Raw genomic sequence first — 23,427 nt, forward strand, 5'->3', positions numbered from 1 at the left:
TCACATATATATATACTGCATTCAGACACATTACCATAAAGCAAATTAAATATCAGAGTGCAAAGTTTAAATTGCACTCTAGCTTCAATGGGCAACCAATGAAGAGATAAAAATAAAGGAGTAATGGAATCATACTTAGCTGCCTCATTCTGGACAATTTGAATTTTATATTTTTAATCCAAAATCAATTTAAGTCTAATGATCCTATCTACATCCATTTTCTTTCTGACCTACTACCCTCCTTACCCTTTATTATTCTATTAAGCAGAAGTGACAATTATATTATAGTCATGGATACAATTAGCCTGTTTTTAATAAATATTAGCCAAATTACTACAAAATCAGCAATAAAGCCAAATTCTTTAAAACCCAACACTTTCCTACCAGACATATATAGAGATCTTTCTATGGTAAAATCATACAGATGGAAGAAAAGGCCAAAATCAGATTCACCTCAGGTGATGGACAAGAGCAGTACTTCCTACTGTGGAAACAAGTCAATTGCCCAACTAGCTTCTATACCCCATTAATATAGGCATAATGTTGTCTTTTTAAAAAGCGTTTTGTTTAAAACATAATGCTGTCAACCTGGAGACCACACTTTTAATTCCTCTGTCCACAACTCACTGGATGATCCTAAGGAAGCCACTTAACCACCCTGTGCTTGCAGTTAGGTAAGTGGCAATTTGAGGTAAAGATGCTGCAATCATGTATACTGTGATGAACTAAATACACTATGGCATCATGGAAATAATCACCACCAAATGAACAGACTTAGATGAATGTTAGGATGTTAGTTCACCCCTCTGTGGAGGGCTGTTGCACACTTTTGGCACGTGTTTGGCTTGTCTCACCTGCCATAAGCAAAGCGTCTGTCCTTATGATGATCACCGAAGGTGTCCCAAAGCCGGAGAGATACACTGACTTCATCTACTACATCCCGTGACCGTTCCAATACCTGTACAGGGAGGATTCAGAGGCTAGGATCAAAGGACAAATCTCCAAACTGCCTTTCCTTCCTCATTTGGTTGCTGTTTTCCTACAGATCATCATTAACTCCTTTTTCACATTCTCTCGCTCTTTCCTCCATCCATGCCTGCAATCTGCCATTCCCACATCTTCTACCCCTCTCTAATCCTACTTCTGCAATAAAATAAATACATCAACAATGTGACCATATATTCTCTATGAAAATATGTTTCCATATTCTATTTAATTAATTGCTGTAAACACATACAACAGATTAGGTTCTTACCTTGATAATCTTCTTTCCAGTAGAAAGCACATGAGTCCAGAACCTGTAGGTAGTGCATCTTCAACTGCGAGAAATGCAGAAGACATCATCTACTTAAAAGTAAAAAAATTTCAACTCTACCTCCCCATATCACTGGGCACTGCCCTCTCCCCTCAGTTTGTATCAAAGCAAGAGGAGAAACATCAAGGAGGGGCATGGGAAACTCACTGATCACTTACTTTTAATCTGCTCTGCTAGAATACACAAGTAATTAACAAATGAAACATAGCATCAAGAAGGCAGAACAAAACCCACCTGTGTGCAACCAGCACTAACACTTGTTTGGCTCTCACCTTGTCAACAGCAGTGCTATATAGATACTCAGTATCTTTGAAGCCGTAGCTTTGTATTTCTTTGTATTGCCCAAGTGTCATTAGACAAGCCTCTGCAAAAACATATTTGTGTGATGCTAAAAGCAGGCTACACTGAAAACTGATAGGGCAGGGCTTCAGAACTCATGTGCTTTTTCTACTGGAAAGAAGACTGAGGTAAAAACCTAATCTTCCATTCCAGTGCAAAAATCACATGAGTCCTGAACCTGTGGAATATACCAAAGCAGTCCCTTGCGCCTAGGGTGAGATAGAAGAGCCTGCTGCGAGCACTGTGGACCCAAAAGAAAATTCCTTTTGTGTTGCCATATCCACTCTATAGAACAGGGGTGTCCAACCTTTTGGCTTCTCTGGGCCGCATTGGCCGAAAAATTTTTTCTGGAGCCACACAAACGCGCAAATGCTGCAGCAAGACAGAAGAGGGAGCCGGCAAGACAGTAAACACCCAGGGGCAGCAGAGGAAAACACTGCATCGCCCTCGACCGGGGCCACACAAAATACTTCACGGGGCCATATGTAGTAAAGGTATGTAGAATGGACCCTGTAGCTGCCGAGAGAGGTGGTGGAGAGGGAAAACGGCGACTGAGTTCAAAGAAGCATGGGATGAACACAGAGGATCCAGAATCAGAAAATAATATTAAATATTGAACTAAGGCCAGTACTGGGCAGACTTGCACAGTCTGTGTCTGTATATGGCCGTTTGAGGGAGGATAGGCTGGAGAGGGCTTCAATGGCTGGGAGGGTTTAGATGGGATGGAGTAGGTTTTAAAGGAGATTTCGGCAGTTGGAACCCAAACACAGTACCGGGTAGAGCTTTGGATTCTTGCCCAGAAATAGCTAAGAAGAAAAAAATTAAAAAATTTAAATTGAATCAGGTTGGGCAGACTGGATGGACCATTCAGGTCTTTATCTGCCATCATCTACTATGTTACTATGTTGTCATAGTAACTATATGTTACTATGACAACCCCTCCTGCATACTAACTGGCACAATCTTAGCTGGACCAGTGGACTCCTATTACATTAAATAAGTACAAAATCAGAGTCAAAAAGCTGACCTCTAAGACTCCTGTGGCTGTGGAATCCTCACACTTTCACTTTGCTAGCAGCACTGAATCGCATATGCCCCACTTCCTGACCTTTCTGTGATTCAGCCTTGAAGGGACCCAGGGGGGCTAAGCCCACAGCTCTCATCCCCCACCTCACATCCCACAAGCGCTCCTTAGGTACCCATTCAATACAAAATTGGCACAATTATGGTAGTTAAACCACCAGTGGCGTCCATTCTGACTGGATTTAGATCCAAACAAAGTGTTTTGAGGCAGGGGAGAGGCTTTTAAAATAAAATTCAGAAATCCAAGATGGTCACTGTAGCCCCTGAGGAGCTACAATAATGGCCAAAAAAATCTCCAAAAACAGGAATACCCCAGAAAATCTTGAAAACCCACAAATCTATTCCACCTTGATGTCTCCTTTACACAATGATGGACTGTACTCACAGTGTTGCCATGTGATGTGCCTGCATCAGCTCTCACAATAGCTAGAAAAGGGGGAAGCTTTTCTATCTCAGACAAGCAAGCAGGATGTCCAGGGGCTTGTCTCTTCGGGCTGCATTTTACAGAGGCTGAAAGGCCTGAAACCTACTCCACCAGCTTCTACTCCATTACCAATTATTTGAGGTTGAGGGGGAGGGGGAACGCAGCCAGACAGGTGCCCTACAGCAAGGTGCCCAGCTACAGACATCAGAATCCCAAGTCTGCAGTTTTTTCGAGGCAGAGTTGTCCCAGGAATACTGGGAGCCTCTATAGCACTCAAAGCCTCAAACAAAATATTGGATAAAAACCCTAAAATATAAACAGAGCAGATAAAAAGACACCTTCTCAATTTACTTTCAGAAAGAAAAAACTGAGGAGGGCGTGGCCTGGTGATGCAGGGAGGCGGAGTTGAAAAAGTAGATGATGCTTTCTGCATTCCTCCAGGTGAAGATGTACTACCCACAGATTCAGGACTCATGTTTTTTTCACTCAAACTCAGATTATCAATTACACCAAAATCTGTCTCCTTGACTTCCCAGCTATTCTCACTATTTCTAACTACCTACCAAAACTGACTGCTGTTCTCACCCTTATTCTCTCCCTTCTTTTATACGCTCCCTCTTCACAAAAACCTCTCACTTTAGTATTCTTGCCCTTTCCCCAACTCTGGCATAAAGACTTTGCTTCTTTATTTCTGCTCTCACCTCCTGGCACACTCGATACTGGTCAATGGCCCAGACAGTAGGCACATGGGTGGCCAGCAGCTGGTACTGGGTGAGGGTTGCATTGCACGCCCTGGCACAAATGAGACGGGTCTTTCCAACCGCATTGTCTCCAACTACAACACATTTAATGGTCTCAACATTGGGTCGTTCATAGTCCAAGTCAATATCCATCGGATTGCAGCTGTGAATAAGATGAAGGGAAGAAGGATTAGGGCATTGTTTTGGTTCAGCACACACAAAAAGAAACCATCCAGACCCCTAACACATCATAACCTACTTACCTTCTGAAACCCCAATGGATTATACTTCCTGTAAAGACATGTGGGGCTAAACATAAATTTCCTGTATCTCCTCCCATCTAAAACTATATAAGTCCCTTTCCAACTGTGTCACAAACCAACTTTCTAAAAGCTAACGCCATAGCCAGATATATTATAAAATCTTGTGCAAGAAACTCCAAACACCTCCTTTATCCCAACATTTGATACCATCTTAATTAATAGGATCACCATATATATATTATTTCATGGGTTCATCAAGCTATTCCTATGTACATAAAACCTTCGATACCAACTCCTTGCTTATCATTTTCTATTATGGATTTGGCATTTGTGCTGTGTGTGTGTGATCGAAGTATTCTGTTAGCATGATTTTTCTATGCAGCATTTTGTGTAATTTGGCTTGTTCAGTTGTCTCGATAGTGGAGGGGATATCTGTGAGAGAGGAGGGGAGGAGAGAAAGGGGTTTTGTTGATCCTTGCTCTTTGTGATTTATAAAATGACAAGTTATACAGAATATTGTTTCTTTTTATGCTTTGATAAAATGAGTTCAATATAAAATCATAACTATTCGAGGCTTGTGCGGATGGGATCAGAGTTGGCAGGGACATGAACAAACTTTCTCCCCATGTCATTCTCTAGGTGCAATTTTCACTAATATAAATATCATAAAATATTGTATTTTGCAACCAAAGAACTTGATATCATAATATATTTTAAGGTAGCATAAAGAAATAAAACAAAGGAAATAAGGTGATATCTTTTTCATTTGATTAACTCAATGCATTTTATGATGAGCGTTCGAAGATAACCCTTCTTCAGATCAGAAGTAAGCAAAATGTTGACAAATATCAGTTAAGGAACTGGGTCATTAGCATTTAGACTTAGAAACATAGAAACATAGAAAGATGACGGCAGAAAAGAGCTATAGCCCATCAAGTCTGCCCACTCTACTGACCCACCCCAATAAGTCTAGATGCTAGTGATTCGTCCTACGTAGGGATCCCACGTACATGTCCCATTTACTCTTAAAGTCAAGCATGCCGGTGGCCTCGACCACCTGCACTGGAAGCTTATTCCAGTGATCTACCACCCTTTCCGTGAAAAAATACTTCCTGGTGTCACTACTAAATTTCCCCCCTCTGAGTTTAAGCGGATGTCCTCTTGTGGTCGAGGGTCCTTTGGGGAAGAGGATGTCGTCTTCCACCTCGACACGTCCTGTGATGTATTTAAATGTATCAATCATGTCCCCCCTCTCCCTGCGTTCCTCTAGAGTGTAGAGCCGCAGTCTGCTCAGTCTCTCTTCGTACGAGAGATCCTTGAACCCCAAGATCATCCTAGTGGCCATCCGCTGAACCGACTCGACTCTAAGCACGTCTTTACGGTAATGTGGCCTCCAGAATTGCACACAGTATTCCAGATGAGGTCTCACCGTGGTTTTGTACAGCGGCATTATGACTTCTGGTTTCCGACTGACGAAACTTCTATTGATACATCCCATCATTTGCCTTGCCTTGGATGTGGCCTTCTCTACCTGCTTGGCAGCCTTCATGTCTGCACTGATGATTACTCCCAAATCTTGTTCTACTGAGGTTCTAGCTAATGTTACTCCATTTAAGGTGTAAGTTCTGCACGGATTTCTGCTACCGAGGTGCATGACCTTACATTTTGTAGCATTGAAGCCTAGCTGCCATGTCGAGGACCAGTTTTCCAACGTACGAAGGTCCTGTGTCATACTATCCTGTAAAAAGCTTTCACTTACTATGTTGCACAGTTTTGCGTCGTCGGCGAACAATGTTACTTTACCCTGTAGCCCTCGTGTCAAGTCCCTTATGAATATATTAAAAAGGAGAGGACCCAGGACCGAGCCCTGCGGCACTCCGCTGGTCACCTCTGATGTTTCAGAGAGGGTACCGTTGACCATCACCCCCTGAAGTCTACCACTCAGCCAATCATTGACCCATGCAGTTATAGTCTCACCCAACCCCATTGATTTCATCTTGTTTAGTAGCCTGCGGTGTGGGACGCTGTCAAACGCTTTGCTGAAATCCAAATATACTATGTCCAGAGACTCTCCTGAGTCCAACTTTCCTGTTACCCAATCAAAGAAGCTGATGAGGTTGGATTGACACAACCTACCCTTAGTGAATCCATGTTGACTAGGATCCCTGAGATTCCCCTCATCCAAGATCGTGTCCAACTTACGTTTAAGTAGTGTTTCCATGAGTTTACATACTATCGACGTGAGACTCACTGGTCGGTAATTCGCAGCCTCTGCCCTGCATCCCTTTTTATGCAGAGGAACAACATTCGCTGTTTTCCAATCCAGGGGACTCTCCCCTTCTTTAGGAGGGGTTGGTCAGTAGAGTGGGCAGACTTGATGGGCTATAGCCCTTTTCTGCCATCATCTTTCTATGTTTCTATATATAAGGAAAACATGAAAGCATTTCAGGGATAGGAAAAGAAAGGGGAGGGTGGGTGGGTAGGCAGGAGATAGAAAGGTGGCAGAGCAATTTTAAATGTCTTTATAGTGGGAAAGAAAGCCCAGATCTCTGTTAAGTCCTGTCTGGTAGGTTTCAAAATACCTTATCTCCTTAGCTCCATCTGTGCTGACCTTCCGCCAGCCACCTAATTTGAAACATAAATTGGTAAAAAGCAAGCTCTCCACACAAACCCATGAAGAGGAGAATGGCACACATCCTTGTGGTGTGACAAACTGCAAACTGTGCAAGCACATCTCAAAGGATCCCATAGTCACTCATATGGAAAAAACATTCAGCATAAAGGGATCCTTCACATGTTCATCTTCTAATGTGGTATACATCATTCATTGCAAAAAGTGCAAAGAAGCATATTACATTGGTGTTACATCGGTGAAACAAGCCAAATGCTAAAGACCTATATATAGATATCATATTAAGAATTGCAGTACCAACCAGGATGTCACCTCTGTCAGACAACACTTTGGAAAAACTGACCACTGCACTAATGACTATGGTGAGAATACTAAAAGGGAACTTTAAGACAATCCAAAAACGTAAAACCTTAGAAATCACAATAAGGTATTTTGACACCTACCAGACAGGACTTAACAGAGATCTGGGCTTTTTTTCCCCACTATAAAGACATTTAAAACTGCTCTGCCATCTTTCCTGTTCCTGAACCACCCAGCCTTCCCTCTTCCTATCCCTGAAATCCTTTCATGTTTTCCTTATACTGTATACAGCAGTGGTCTCAAACTCAAACCCTTTGCAGGGCCACATTTTGGATTTGTAGGTACTTGGAGGGCCTCAGAAAAAAATAGTTGTCTTATTAAAGAAATGACAATTCAGCATTTGGTAAAACTCTTTATAGTTTATAAATCTTTCCTTTTGGCTAAGTCTTAATAATAATATTGTAATTTATAGCTAAAGAGACATATGATCAAGAAATTGTTTTATTTTACTTTTGTGATTATGATAAACATACTGAGGGCCTCAAAATAGTACCTGGCGGGCCGTGAGTTTGAGACCACTGGTATACAGTATACTGATATTTGTCAATATTTGCTTATATCTGATCTGAAGAAGGGTTACCTTCAAAAGTTCATCATAAAATGCATTGATTTAGTCAAATGAAAAAAGGTATCACCTTATTTCCTTTGTTTTATTTCTTTATACTACTTTGAAAAGTGGACTAACACAGCCACCACACAATTTCACAATATATTCTAAAAGTAAAACATATCCTGAAAAAATGGGTTAATCAAATTATTATCTGTGAAATAAGAAATTTAAGCATTAAAATATTTGAATGACATACAATTTAACTCTATTAGGAGTCAGAATTGGAGTTGGCTCATTTTCACTGACTAGAATCCAGTAATCCAAAAAGTTGTTTCCAACTCAGACTCCACAGCCTTGACTGCCACCCTCCATATAGCTGAGCAGTGGCACTAAAAATCCAGTTAGGACCATCTAGGGCAGTGGTTCTCAAACCCTGTCCTGAAGGACCCCCAGGCCATTCGGGTTTTCTGGATAACCTTAATGAATATGCATGGAGCATATTTGCATGCCTGTAACTTCCATTATATGCAAATCTCTCTCATGCATATTCATTAGGGCTAGTCTGAAAACCCAATTGGCCAGGTGGTCCTCCAGGACAGGGTTGTGAACCACTGATCTAGGGCACTATTCAGCAGATAGATGGATGCCATTACCTGGAAGATCACTTTGGAAAATTTAGGCCTGTATTTTCAATAACCTTGTTTCAGAAACTGTTCAGCGACTAAAGTCCCAGGATCCAACATCAATACTAATACTGCCTTCATTTTAAGGATCTTAGTAAAATCAAACAGGACCTCTAGATCAGTGAGTGTTTCGTATACCCTTAGGGCGGCACTGCGCAGATCTCCCCACCCCCATCCTCCTTAATTGCCGCCGCCAAGGATTCAATGCCCTCCTTCCTGCCTGCCCCCCTCCAACGAAGCACCACCACCGGCAGAGATCCTATGCCCTCCTTCCTGCATTTCCCCCTCTGCCGAAGCTGACCCGAAAAATCTTCCCTCTGATGTCAGAGCTGACATCAGAGGAAAGCCTTCCAGGTCAGCGGGAGATCCCAGTTACCTCCTTCAACGCTGCTCCTTGCAGCCTTTATCCACACAGGCACGCATCAAGGGCAGTGGCTTTTGCATGCTGCACGTGGCTGCCCCAGAAGCCTTCTCTCCGAAGTCAGAACTAGACTGATCTGAAGGAACGAGCGCATTGTAGCAAGTAAGGGAGAGAGGGGGCATGATTGTGGGACAAAGGGAGAAAGGAGGGGGGATAATTTGGGACAAAGGCTGGAAGGCAGAGAAGAGGACATGAACTCAGGACACAGAAGGAAGAGGGCATGAACATGAGACTCAGAAGAGTGTGTGAGTGAGCGGGAAAGAGATGGTGCACATGGGGAAAGGAATAAAGAGGAAAATAGTTGGGCATAGAGAATGAGAGGATTGAGGAAGAGATGCATGGGGAAGAGAAGGATGAGAGGGAGAAATAACGGATATGGTAGTAGAGAGGGAACAGAGGGACAGATTGAAGGGTATGCAAGGGGGTGGAATGTTGGACATAGTGATGGAGGGAGATATGTGACATGGTGCTGGAGAGGGGTGATAGAAGGAGAAATGGGCATGGGGCTGGTGAGCAGTGGCAAAAAAATGCTGCACATGATCTGGGGTGATGAGAAAGGGAGACATGTTGGATGTGGCTACAGAACCCTGGATCTCTCTTTCTTGAGCTCTCTTTCTCCACTCCCTTTGCAGCAAGGGAGGGAATGAAAGACAGATGGGACAGTGAGAGAGGGAGTCATGTTGCCAATGGGGGTGGAGGAGAGAGGAAGAAAAGTTGGACTCCTGGAGGGGCAGAGAGAGATGTTGGTTGGGGAAGGGAATGAGGTCCGGAGAAAAGGACTTGTGCAGGAAGCAGAAAGAAATATTAGATACAGTCAGTGAAGTGCAACCAGAGACTCATGAAATCACCAGGCAACAAAGGTAAGAAAAATTATTTTAGTTTCAATTTAGTGATCGAAATGTGTCAGTTTTGAGAATTTATATCTGCTGTTTATATTTTGCACTATATTTGTTTATTTTTATATAGTTGCTACTGAGGTGACATTGCATATTTTAAAGTCATCTGCTTTGACCTCTTTGGAATATCCCCCCCCCCCCCAATATAAATGATAACATTTTCTGAGTATGGTGTGCTTTGTGTTTTCCATTATGTATTAAGATTATATTGTGTGCATATGAAAAATGAATGGAAGAACATAAGAACTGCCATCTCCGGATTAGACCTTCGGTCCATCAAGTCTGGCAATCCGCACACGCGGAGACCCAGCCAGGTGTACACCTGGCATAATTTTAGTCACCCATATCCCTCTATGCCTCTCGTAAGGAGAAGTGCATCTAGTTTGCTTTTAAATCCTAGAATGGTGGATTCTGTGCATTACAATTAGTACTATTATTATGGTGGTGGGATCAGGGGCAGAGCTTAGGCAGGTGTACTCGATTGATATTTGTTAGACTTAGGGGGGCTTGGCTTGAAGAAGTTGAGAAACTGCTTCAGAGATTGACACGGGGACAAATTTGTCACCGTCCCTGCAGGATTTCAATATCCCTGTCCCGTCCCCGCAAGTTCTTTCCATGTCCCATTCCTGCAAGCTCTGCCTTAACTGCACAAGCCTCAAACACAATCACCAGCCTCCTTCTCCTACCTCAACCCCTACATGAGACCCATGTCTAAGCCCCAGCTCTCTTTTCCCAGCAGCCCCAAACCTCCCTTTCTTCACCTTTCCCATTCCCAGAACTAGCACCTTTAACTTCTCTGCAGACTAATAGGAGCTTTCCACTTTTGCTGCTCTGATATCCTTTGCTGGCTCTGGCCACCAGTACAGTGTGCTTCTTAACATGATAGCGAGCATCTATAGAAGATAGGCATGCTCAAGGCCGCTGACACTTTGCCCCCCAGGAAAGGGAGGTAAGATACTGAAAACCTTGTGGTAGAGGGAGCGAAGGAGGGAGATGGATGCTGGAGATCATAGTGTAAGATGCTGGAGACCATAATGGGGCCACCCTAGGTGGACAGGCCAGCCCTGAGCTCCCTTTACCTCTGCAGATTAACAAAAGGAACAGCTATCTGGAAAACCTTTATAGGGCCAGGTCGCCTGTGGGCCCCCTCCCACATTCTGATGCCTATGTCTACTGCTAGCCTATGTTAATTTGTGCATACCATAATAGGAATGAACCTCTCTTAAAATGGGGTATGCTGTGTACAATCTCAGCCTCTCAGATTTACTGCAACTTCCCTTGTCAGTACTTACAATGTGCCAAAGAAAACCTCCTTCTGGAGCTCACAAGGCCTAATATCTACAGGCAACTTATCAAGGCATGTTTAGAGAGTTTTTTTTATCAGATCGGTGCAGCCTAAGAGAGCTGGGCCTCTAACATATGCTCCCATTCTCCTGAATTTCTCTGCTGCTCACATGAATTCTCTCCCTTTCATGCTTTCTTGGCCTCTTTTGCAGTGCCTTATCTTGGTTTAAACCCCCCCTTTTTTATTTAATAAATGGCTACTTTAGGATAATAGTCCCTGTCCTCTGCTGAAGCCCTGCAACAGGTTGTTCAGGACTTAAATTTTTAAATGTATTTATTTATAGTCATGCCCACTATTTGGATAAACCAGGGAGACCACTAAAAGATTACAAATTATAAGCATGACCAAATTCGTACTGTAGTAGATCATAAATGGGCCACGGATACTCCACTTTTGATTTGTTAACTGTTAAGGTCTGTCTACTATAAAATTTTAAAACTTTTGCTTTTAAAATTGTGTACAGTATGACACCAACAGAAGATAATTAAGTCAAGAATGCACCTACTTGATTTTACAACATAATACCACTGATAAATGTAGGCACAAGCAGACATCAGTTCAAGGGCTGGTGAAAACGTCAGCATGTATCTTTCGCAAGTATGCACATAAATTGAGGAATTTTTGTCTTTTGTTATACATTTTTCTTGATATTGCGTTTTGGATCTCTCTCCCATTCCTGTGGCGACTGGGTATATTAATTACTCTTGGAGGAATTCTGCACAATAAAATTATAAATAAAAGTGCGTATGCTTTACAGAATTCCCTCATTATAAGGGGTGGCCTCTACTCCACGGCAGTTTTCCATCTCAGGTTCCACTTTCTCTTCAGTCCCCAATTTTCTATACCCCTTTTCCAGGTATTCTCCAGTGGAGTGGAGGAGTGGTCTAATGGATAGAACCCCTACCTCAGCACCCTGAGGTTGTGCTCCTTGTTACCCTGGGCAAGTAACTTAACACTTCATTGCCTCAGGTACCATATTAGATTGCAAGTCTGCCGGGACAGATAAGGAGAAATAAAAAGTACCTGAATATAAACAACTTTGAATAGAAGTGGTATATAAGAATTGTAAATATTCTCCAGTGGCAGAATAACTCCAGTTTTTCTTCCTCTCTTCCATCATCTTTGCGTTCATCTATTCTCTACCCTCTAGAAGCACTCTGCCTTCAAGAATTCTCTCTACCTAGGGCTGCAACAGATGCCTGAAATGTAGGAGAGCAAAATGCTGGCCTACATTTCATATAGACGTGGCCGCTGAGCAGATTGTGGCAAGGAAATCCCCTTTCTGTGATCAACTGAGTGGTTGCGGCAGGGGATCTCCCCCACAAGTTCCACCAAAATCAGCAGGAGAGATGCCCATTTCCCTCCAGCCTCTGAGCTCCCGACCCTGGAAATTAGCAGATCTCTCCTCATTGAAGCACTGAAGTCCTTTTTCCTGGTAGCACCAACACCTACTGTACTTGAATACTTTGAGCCACCAATGAAAAGACCTAATTGGCCGAAATCCAAGAAGGTATCGAGGACGGCCATGTAGCGTGGAGCTCTTCCCTACACTAGATCTCTACTTTGGCCGACCCACCTTTTTGCTTAACGGTATTTTCTTTCCTCTTGGATATGGGGAAGTGGAAAGGAAGCACCCGGCCACTTCCTCCAGTGACCGGGAACTCTAGGTATCTAGTCCAAACAACTACAGATGGAAGACTCATACACCAAGCGAAGGAGACACACCCAAATTCGGGAGGAACACCGAACTCTGCGGTGAGCCTTAGTTCTGATCGGGTTTCTTTAAGCCCGATCCAAGGGCAGGCTCCTCTCCAAAACGGAAGAGGAATCCCGTGGAGAGAGAGCCAACACAGTCTTCCCATGAGGGAGGGCAGTTGTTCAGCCTTGGAGGAACAGTGGGAGGAGAATCGGTGGTTGAAGAGGATCCTGCTGGGGCCCTGACATCGGCACTCACCATAGAAGCTGGAGAGACCTTACCTTCTTTGAGAGAGAATGCGCAATTTGGAGAGTTAGTAAAGCCTGCCATAGTCAATATGGACAAACTGTGGAACAATTAAGATCAGGACTCCAGTCTCAGAAAAGCAGTAACCATCGTGAGATCTGATAGTGATTGTGCTTCTATCAACTCCCAGGTAAACATCCATGGAGAAATGTTATAAGAACAAGGTAAGAGTATAAAAAGACATGAAGAGCAGATTAAACAAATTAAGATTTTACAAGCTGAAACTATTAAAGAAAACGCCTTTATTCAGTAAAAGTTGGAATTTATGGAAAATAAACAGAGGAAGAATAACTTAAGATTGTTAAACTTTTTCCAATTGTATCAGAGGTGGAAATGGTTTGGAGATATTTGAAAGAGATCTTGTTAGATTCAAATGGTTTTATTGATGCAAACATCATCAAATACAACATCAAGGCAAAATAATGCATCAAATATAATAAAATAAACATATTCCACTTTCAATAAACCTCTACTTTATTTATATGTGACTATGTGTTTGAACCTTTCAATAATCTCTACCACCCCTCTCCACCCCACCCAATGGTACTCTCTATCCTACCTTATCAAAATATACCAGTATTATTTTCATTCAATTAAATAGATCTTGGTAATACCAACAGAAAGTTTACCGCCGATAATAAGAGCTCAGTATATTTCTCTAGAGCAGCCCTGCACAACATGCGGTGGTGCATCTAAACCAGGGATCTCAAAGTCCCTCCTTGAGGGCCGCAATCCAGTCGGGTTTTCAGGATTTCCCCAATGAATATGCATTGAAAGCAGTGCATGCACATAGATCTCATGCATATTCATTGGGGAAATCCTGAAAATCCAACTGGATTGCGGCCCTTAAGGGAGGATTTTGAGACCCCTGATCTAAACTAATGCTAGGTGCTAGGAGGGGAAGATGAGATGGTGCATGGGAAGAGAGCATGTTCAGTTGGGGGTGGGTGGGAACAAGGGACGTCACTCAAGGACAGAGAGAAAACATGCAGGAGGCAGAAAGTGTTGGACTCATGGATAAGGTGAGATGGATGAGGAGGCCGAAAAGGAGGGAAGGAGAAATGTCACACTCGGAGGAAGGGGGAGAGGGCAGAGAGTGAAAAGTTGGACTCATGGAGGGAGAGAGAGAGAGAGATGTTGGTTAGGGGATGGAAGGAGGACCAGAGGATAAGCATGCAGGAGGAAGAGAGAAAGAAATGTTGGACTGGTGGAAAGGAGGGAGAAATGTTGGACTGGGAGGGAGGCCTGAAAGGAGGAAGATAAGGGCAATGGACTGCAGGAGGCGGAAAAGAGGAAGGAAGAGAGAAATGTTACACTGGGGGGGGGGAGGGAAGAAGAGATGACTAAAGGAAGAGATACCAAACCAGGGAATAGAAGGGAAGGAGGGGAGTCTGGTAGCGCTACAAAAATAATAATAGTAGTGGGAATAGAGAGAGATGCCAGATTATGGGAAGGAGAGGAGAGAGATGCCAGACTGGGAAGGGGGGAAAGGAAGGAGAGAGATGTCAGACCAATGGGAGGAGGGAGGGAAGGAGAGATATGTCAGACCACTGGGAGGAGGGAAGGAAGGAGAGAGATATCAGACCACTGGGAGGAGGGAGGTAAGGAGAGAGATGTCGGACCACTGGGAGGAGGGAGGGAAGGAGAGATGTCAGACCACTGGGAGGAGGGAGGGAAGGAGAGATGTTGGACCACTGGGGGGGGAGGAGGGAAGGAGAGAGATGTCAGACCATGGAAATGGAGAGGGAAGGAGACAGAGAAAGGAAGGGAAGGGAAGACATGGAAAAGTAGATTTTGAGAAGAAAGCAGAAAAATGGAAAATTTTAAGTTAATGTCAAAGATGAGCGCTGTTAAGCAGCGATTTCGAGAGCCTTTGTAAGAAGGAAGAACTAATGTTTTTCAGAAATTTCATCCGCTCTTGCTGACAAACCATTTTCGGACTTTAGAACTCCAGCCTGTATGGTTTCCTGAAGCAGCAATCGAAATGTGCCAAGTCAAAACCAACCATTAGTTTTTCATTTCTTAAATACTTTTGAAGAGTGTTCAAGTTTTTTATCAATCATAAGTGACATTTTGCATAATAAAAAAAAAAAAAATGGAGGATCAAACAATGATTGGGTGGTGAGGTGGTTGGGGTTCGTCCCCCTTGTTGACCCCTCCATGTCTCTGAGCTATATCCTACCAACACATAAAAATGATTTTGTGAATGATTTTTGTTATTTAGATTTATTGTTTGGGAGCCTTTACTTAACAAAGATGAATGCAGGGCAGAAAGTGAAGAAGGAGAGAAAAACAGTCAATGGAAAAGAAGGCCCTGGAAACATAGTTAAAAGCACAGAAAAAAAAGTCACCAGACAACAAAGGTAGGGAAAATGATTTTATTTTCAATATAGTGACTGAAATGTGCAAGTTTTGAGAATTTATATCTGCTGTGTGTATGAAAAATGAAAGGAAAAAATTGCATTACAATTAGTAAAGGGGGCAGGATCTGGGGCAGAGCTTGGGTTTGGGGCAGAACTTGGGAGGTCTGTGGTTGGGGGTACAGCTTGAAGTAGTTGAGAAATACTGCTGTAGGCAATCAGCTGGCACCTGTGCTTCTCCTTCTCTCCCGCCCTCTTCCCTTGTGGCACCCCTTACTGGCGTCTCAGGGCCTGTCTGGAAGGCCTCTACGCATGCATGGATGTCGACGTGATGATGTCACACATGCATGTGATGTTGTTATCACACACTTCCGGGTGCCTCGAGCCGTGGCCACTACCTGTGACTTTGTTGCAGCCCCGGATCATTTTTGAGTTGTGCAGGCCTGCTCTAGAGTAAGCAAGCAAGCAAATTCTACTCCCATTGGAGTAGTGGAAGCAGAAGGAGGTGAATTGAACTTGACTAACTTTCTGGAGAATTCACTGGAAGTAATCATTGAAAGGACTATTCTCATAGTGACATTTGCTTTGGAACTTGATAGAGATTTAATTCTTCGGATGTATTTTAGACATATGAATGATAAATTTTGTGGTTCAATAGTATGTTTGTTTCCCGATATATCTCAAGTGACACCGGAGAGAAGATGACTTTTTGGCATATAGGTCAAGAGTCCAAGCTTTGGGCGTATCCTTTGTACTGGAATTCCCTGCAAAATTCTGTGTTTCACTAGAAGGGAAAAATTTCCTCTTTTTTTAACCGAAACAGTTAGAGTTTATTGTAGCTAAAGAAGAGGTGGGAGAGGGGGAAAGTAATGATGGCGATCATTGCCTATAGTTTAACTAACCGGCTGTTGGATTTGTTCTCCAGTGCTGTCCTTTTGATAATTGTTAACTTTCCTTTCCTTTTTTTTCTTGGGTCCTAAATGTTGTGGATTACATAATTAGTTATAATTTCCTAAATTATCTTGATACTACATTTATGTGGCTGTTTTAATTTCTAAATCAGTATTCAAGTAAGGTTTGCTTGCTTATATTTTGAAAATTAATAAATATAGAAATAATAAAAAAGACCTAAGGCACAAATATAAATTTACTATAGTTCAACAAGGATGGAAGAGGGGAAAATGTTAAAAGGAAACAATCCAATAGCTTCTTTTCAAATGCCAATAAATATATTGAAAGCTGTGGTGGTTTTTGCTACATTTCTGCACAACTCAAATAAAGTTCTTTACATGAAATCTACATATTGTGTCATTTACCCAACTTTACACAATAGGCTTATATTATTACAGGCCAGATAATACTATTTAAATAATGGTTCCCACTTACCATATATAAAACCTATATACTCTCTCTCATGAAGTGCCATCCAGCAAACCAAAATACCACATTACCTGAAACCTTCCCCCTCTCCTCATAAACAACTGCTATAACCTCTTCCCTCTTTCCCAACAAATCCTGACATTTTTTTCTACAGCTCATTTATCTACAGTTACCTTTTCAAGCTTTCCATCCTCCTCTGCTATATAAGGATATGCACTTCCTATAAGTAGTTTTGCCCGCTTTAAATTCCTTTTTGACCTGTGCATCCTGCCCCAGACTTCACCGTCAGAAAGGCCCTACGCTGCTTCTTTGCTCCGATTCACTGAAATTCTGCTTCCAAGTTAAAAAGAATTTACCTGCTGAATGAATGAATCCTACACGTATGCCTCTCAATTCATTCAACAATACTAAAACAACTCCCCTCTGGCCTCATGATTACAGACTTCAGTAACGCTCCCTTCCCACAGCTACAACTTTTGAGTCTAGTTCTAGTATCACTGTTCCAACAAACAAACAGAACAAAAACCCCCATCGATCCAAAATCTACCCATCACTCAAAAGTTATATTAAATAACTCTGATCACTGTACGTTCAGATTGTCACTGATCTCTAACCCCATCCGGTTGTTCAGATCCGGGTTGCGATGGATCGGTTCGAATCCCCAGGAAAGTCAAGTCCCTCACAGGTCCGAACCCAGCACGTCAGGGGAACTCTAGCTGAAACACTAGCACACCCCCCCCCCCAAAAAAAATAAATAAATAAATAAAAATCTGGCTCTGATGCATAAGATGGGGGTGGGGTCCTAAAATGCCCTTACTCTAACAGCACTTACGAATGGACCCCAAAAAAACTGGATGCTGCTCATCGTGATCTTTAAACCCACCCCTACTACTACTGCTTATTCCCATCACCAAACCCTGAAATTCCCAGCTTGGAGAGGACGGGAGGGGAGACACCCCCCTCCCACCTTACCCAAGCCTAGATCGAGGAAGTTTGCAAGCACCGCAGTTGCACTTACCTCTCCCTCCTCCAGGGCTCTCCTCCACCTCTCGATTCTGGTAACCCCGGTCCACTCTTCTCTGCCTCCCCCACCACGGGGATCTCTCCGGTCGGGTCCTTCTTTGCCGCCGCCGCCACCACCCTCTCCTCCCCACACCAGCACCTAGCGATCCTCCACAGTGGTGTTTTCACAGTCCGCTTCTCTCCGCCGCCTCCGGCCCATCATTGTGCCCGCAGCACGCGAGACGCCCTGTCGCCACCGCCGCTGCCACCTGCCCGGAGCCGGGGATCACCGCGCTTCCTCCCCGCCGCGCGCAACCAGCAAACAAAGACCTGGCTTTCTGATTCCCCTACGACCGGGGTAAACTGCCGTCCAGTTCTCCCCTACCAACTGCACCGCCGCCCCCCTAGCAAGTGCGAGCTCCGGTGCCAGGAGGGCCAACTTGCCCCAACCACCACCGCCCCTGCTCGCAACACACTACCCAGACTCCGAGCCACCGCGGCCCCGTTATCTGACACACGCCTGCCAATCTCATCGCAACGTCACAATAGAAAACACAAGAGCTCTACCAACTGCAGAGCGCAGCTTGGCCCAGCCACGCCCCTTTCCCCTTTGCTCCACACCTCCTGTCCAGGACCTAGTACTGGGTGTAAAGAAAGATCCAAGACCCCCCTCCTTTACCCCACATCAGACAGCTGCACGAGAACGGGGGTTGCGGGAATCCCACGGGTCCCATCTGGGAGAAAGAACCACGAGAATTCCACGGGGATGAGAGACGGTCCGATCGCTGTGAGTTTCCCGCGGGAGGGTACTCCAAATCTCTGAAGGCTCCAAAATGAGGCTTGGAGAAAAATTTGAAAGAGGCTATTGGAGCACCAGAGTGAGGCTTGGAATGCACTGAAAGGTTATTAGAGCCCCTTCTGCCCAGGCTTAGTGTGTTTCACTTTCTGAGATTCCAGAGCGGAGAAGGAGTAGGTACGGCTCTCAGTCAGTCTGATGCCTGTCGAAGTTGACTGGCCTACCGAAGATTCCGGATGCAAACCAGTCTGACTGAGGGTAGCAGAGACCGAAGGAACCAGAGCATTACGAGGGGGTCGCTCAGCCAAGAAGAGAATGTTGTAAATGTAAAGTCATGGAACTTACAAGTGAAAAATGTCAAGAAAAGTGTGGAATAACTTCTAAGTTTCATGGCTCCACATTATTTTCTTCGTTGGGTTGAGAACTTTTCAGTGGCCTCTCGTATTGTGATGTCATAATGCCTTATTCCACCAATACCTAAGAGCCAGCCTCATTGGTGATGTCACAATGGCTTGGATTCCCTATACTTGTGCCCATTTACTAGCATTTGAAAAAGTGTCAAGAAAAGTTAGAATAACTTGTAAGTTTCATGGCTCCACATCATTCTCTTCTTGGGCTGAGAACTTTTCAGCGGCCCCTCATAGTGAGAGAGAGTATATATAGTAACATAGTAGATGACGGCAGATAAAGACCCGAATGGTCCATCCAGTCTGCCCAACCTGATTCAATTTAAAATTTTTTTTTTTTTTTTTTCTTCTTAGCTATTTCTGGGCAAGAATCCAAAGCTTTACCCGGTACTGTGCTTGGGTTCCAACTGCCGAAATCTCTGTTAAGACTTACTCCAGCCCATCTACACCCTCCCAGCCATTGAAGCCCTCCCCTGCCCATCCTCCTCCAAACGGCCATACACAGACACAGACCGTACAAGTCTGCCCAGTAACTGGCCTAGTTCAATCTTTAATATTATTTTCTGATTCTAAATCTTCTGTGTTCATCCCACGCTTCTTTGAACTCAGTCACAGTTTTACTCTCCACCACCTCTCTCGGGAGCGCATTCCAGGCATCCACCACCCTCTCCGTAAAGTAGAATTTCCTAACATTGCCCCTGAATCTACCACCCCTCAACCTCAAATTATGTCCTCTGGTTTTACCATTTTCCTTTCTCTGGAAAAGATTTTGTTCTACGTTAATACCCTTTAAGTATTTGAACGTCTGAATCATATCTCCCCTGTCTCTCCTTTCCTCTAGGGTATACATATTCAGGGCTTCCAGTCTCTCCTCATATGTCTTCTGGGCCCAACCCGACCATGTGCCTCAGGCCGTGCCCCCTAGTGGGACCTAAGGCTCCAGGGCCTATTCTGATTGGCCCACGTGCCTTAGGCCCCACCAGTAGGTGGAGCTTTGGGACGGATGGGCCAATCCGGCCTCATTCCGTCGTTGGCTGCCTGCCGGACAGGCGGTTTTGGCTCCCGTCTGTCCCAACTACACAAAGGTACGGGGAAGGGGGGTGGGGGTGTCGTGGGGGTCGGCCAGGGGGTCGCGGGTCGGCTGGGGGGGCGGTCGGAGGTTCTTGGGGGGGGCGGTCGTTGGAGGGAGGGGGGTTTGCGTCGAGGGCAGGAGGGCCTGGGATCCCTCCTGCCCGTAATGTAGTGCGGGGTGGGGGTAGGGGGTCGCCGTGGCCAGGAGGGTTTGGGCTCCCTCCTGGCCCGATATTGTCGGGGAGTCGGCCGGGCAAGAGGGCTTGGGCTCCCTCTTGCTCCGATCGTGGATGCGGGTGCGGGTGGGAGCGCGTGCGAGCGGTCGTTCGGGGTGGGGGTGCGAGCGGTCCTGCCGGGGGGGGCAGAGCAGGGCGGGTAAACGGAGAGTCGGGACAGCGCACGGAGAGTCGGGGAGGGCGAAAGGAGAGTCGGGGTGGCCAGAGGAGAGTCGGGGCGGGCGAAAGGACAGTCGGGCAGCATGCGCGTTATACCCATGAGCGCGGTATACAAAAGTTTTTATACATAAAATCGTGGTTTCTGCGCGCTATACCCGTGTGCGCGTTATACACGGGTGCGCGTTATCTGCGTGAAAATACGGTACTTCCTACTGGTTATTCCTGTCCTTATGCTCCCAAATATGCTTCTAGCTTTTGCTGTTGCTTTTTGTACCTGTTTGATCACTTTAAGATCATTGCATACGATCACACCCCATCCCCACTCCTTTTGTGCACAAATGTTCTTTCCAGTGCAAAGGGCATAGTAGGCTTGACATGTGGCTTTCTTCCCTTCTCCCACAAGGTTTGGAAAAGGCATCATTTACATTTTTCAACTCCATCTCCTTGTGTCACCGGGCAGTTCCTCAGTTTTTCCTTCTGCGAGCAAAAAGGGAAGGTAATTTTAACATGCTTGACGTTGATTAGGGTATCCCTATTGCAGGGTCTTCTTAGACAACCTCCATTGATTGGCAGTATCACTAATAATAAAACCCTAAGCGCGCATCTGCACTTCTACCTGCGTGATCCATGTTCTTAGCTCCGTGGCTTCGCATGCACAATAGAAGGAGTCAGCGGTGGTTTCTTCTGCGCATGAGGAGGCACCTTAAGCAGGGACGCACGGAGCCGACTCCCCCCTCTTGCCCTCACTCTGTCTAACACAGCGCAGCCCGTGGTCTGGCCGGCTCCCTTACAGTCCCTTGCCAAAGTTATTTTTAAGTTCAAAGCTGCCGCTCCGGCTCCTCTCACGAGCCGTACCTGCATCGGAAGCCTCTGACGTCATGTCAGAGAGAAGGCTTCCGACGCAGGCACGGATCGTGAGAGAAGCTGCTGCGGCAGCTTTAAACTCAAAAATAACTTTGGCAAGGGACTGTAAGGGAGCCAGTCAGAAACAAACAGAAATGCTGCTGCACAGGGAAGTGGGGGGGGGGGGGAGGGAATGCTGCTGCACAGGGAAGTGGGGTGGGGGGAGGGAAATGCTGCTGTTGCACAGGGAAATGGAGGGGGAGGGAATGCTGCTGCTGCTGCACAGGGAAGTAGGGGAGGGAAATGCTGGTGAGAAAAGGGGGCTGGGGCTGGAAGCTGAAAGGGAAAAGATGGGAGAAGGGGGCTCGGGGGGTGGGAGGGTAAAAATGGGTTTGGAGCTGGGGCTGAAAATAGGGGACATGTGAGGGAAGGAGGCTTTACTAGCACCCGTTAATGTAATGGGCTTAAACACTAGTATAAATAATAATAGCATTAATTTAACTAGTTCATTTAAATCCAAAAGCAGCTTTTGCAGTGTTTATTTTAATCATTGAAGTCAGTTGCCAATTGTCTAAGATGTGTTAAGTTTTCACATATTGATACTAGTTTCAAGTTTAAATTAGAGAATGACAGAGGGACAAAGTTTGTCCCTGTCCCGATCCAGCATGCTGTGTCTGCATCCCCACCCCTTTTGCTTTGTTCCCATTGGATAACCATAGGTACCCATCCCCGTGTCATTCTCTAGGTGGGCACAAAGTTTTCTCTACCTCACCCTAATCCCACCTCAAAATATAAATAGCTAATGAGGATCCCCAAACTCTGTCAGCTGAAGACTTTATATGAAGGTGGCCAAAACATACTTTTACCAAGCTGGCAGGCAGCAGCAATATCCTTAAGCCACTGATGCTTGCACTCCACGTATGCTTAGTTGTTGGTGGTTCAAGGATGCAGTCACCTACTACTTTTTAAAATTTATCAATGATCTAGAGATGGGAATAATTAGTGAGAGAATTAAATTTGCTGATGACTCAAAATCATTCAAAGTTGTTAAATCGCAAGAGGATTATGAAAAATTGCAAGAGTACCTTGTGAGACTGGAAGATTGGGTGTCAAAATGGCACATGACATTTAATGTGAGCAAGTGTAAAGTGATTCATGTGGGAATGAGGAACCGGAACTATAGCTCCTCTGGAACTCATTCCATTTAAAACAGTCAAATAAAATACTTTTTTTTTCTACTTTTGTTGACTGGATATATTATCTTTCCATCATATTGGTTCCAGTTTCTCTTTTTTGCTTTCCTGTCTGTGGTCTGCTAATTCTTTAAGTGACTGCTGTCCATTTGTTTTTTCTACTCTCTCCTGTCAATTCCCTCATCTTCTTTCACCCGCTAGCTCTCCCATTCCCTATCTCACTCCTTCCTCTTTAATCTAGTCTCATTACCACATTTCTACCCTCTGTAATTACTGTCCTCTCATTCATTTTTTTGCTATCCCTCTCCTCCCCCTCCTGGCATTTCCAATAGGGTTCTGCCATTCCCAGCTTCTTCCACCCCTAGCCCAGCATTGGCTCCCTCTTCCTCCCTACCCTCATAGCCTGACATATCCCTGTCCCTTCTCTTTTCCCTCCTGCCCTGTCCCCCATGGTCCAGCATTTTTCCATCTCTCATCCCTAACTCCTATTATCTACTCCCTTTTGTTCCTGGATCCACCATCTCCCTCTTTTCCTCTCTCCAGCTGTTTATCTCTCCCTCCCTCCCTCTCATATATCCCCATGTCCAACTTCTGTCTCTCTCTCTCCTTTGTGCCCTAGGTCCATCTCTCTTTCACTCTCCCCAAGCAGAATTCTCTCCCTTTTACTGCCATGTCCAATATTTCTTCCTCTCTCCCACTATACACCATTTTTCTCTGTCTCCCTTGTGCTCTGGGTCAAACATTTCTACCCCCTCCTTGCAACATATCTCCCTTCTCCCCCTATGCACCATCTCTCCATCACCTGTATGCCCAATACTTCTCCCTCCATGCAGTATCTATCCCTCCCCTACAACCCATATGCAACATTTGCCATTTCTTGCCCCTCTCCACCCCTTTTTTTCCTCCACCCCATGTCCAACAATCCTC

At 44.7% G+C, this 23,427-nt stretch overlaps 1 protein-coding gene across 5 annotated transcripts in view; it reads right to left on the reverse strand.

Annotated features, from left to right (window-relative positions):
• Window positions 1-18,277, reverse strand: part of LOC117364830 (rho-related BTB domain-containing protein 1-like) — a 194,000-nt gene extending 175,723 nt beyond the window's left edge. For all 5 annotated transcript variants that reach the window (XR_004540322.1, XR_004540324.1, XM_033954504.1 and 2 more), the window contains exons 1-3: window positions 17,812-18,277; window positions 3,863-4,064; window positions 855-958 (exon numbers count right to left, since the gene is read on the reverse strand). Coding sequence is in view for 3 of the 5 variants with exons in the window: in XM_033954504.1 (XP_033810395.1) it covers window positions 855-958; window positions 3,863-4,054 (296 nt within the window). In the remaining 2 variants the exon portion in view is untranslated. The remainder of the gene's footprint in view (window positions 1-854; window positions 959-3,862; window positions 4,065-17,811) is intronic.
• Window positions 18,278-23,427: the final 5,150 nt, after the last annotated feature.

This window comes from Geotrypetes seraphini, chromosome 1, assembly GCF_902459505.1.
Source record: "Geotrypetes seraphini chromosome 1, aGeoSer1.1, whole genome shotgun sequence".
Classification (NCBI taxonomy): Eukaryota; Metazoa; Chordata; class Amphibia; order Gymnophiona; family Dermophiidae; genus Geotrypetes; species Geotrypetes seraphini.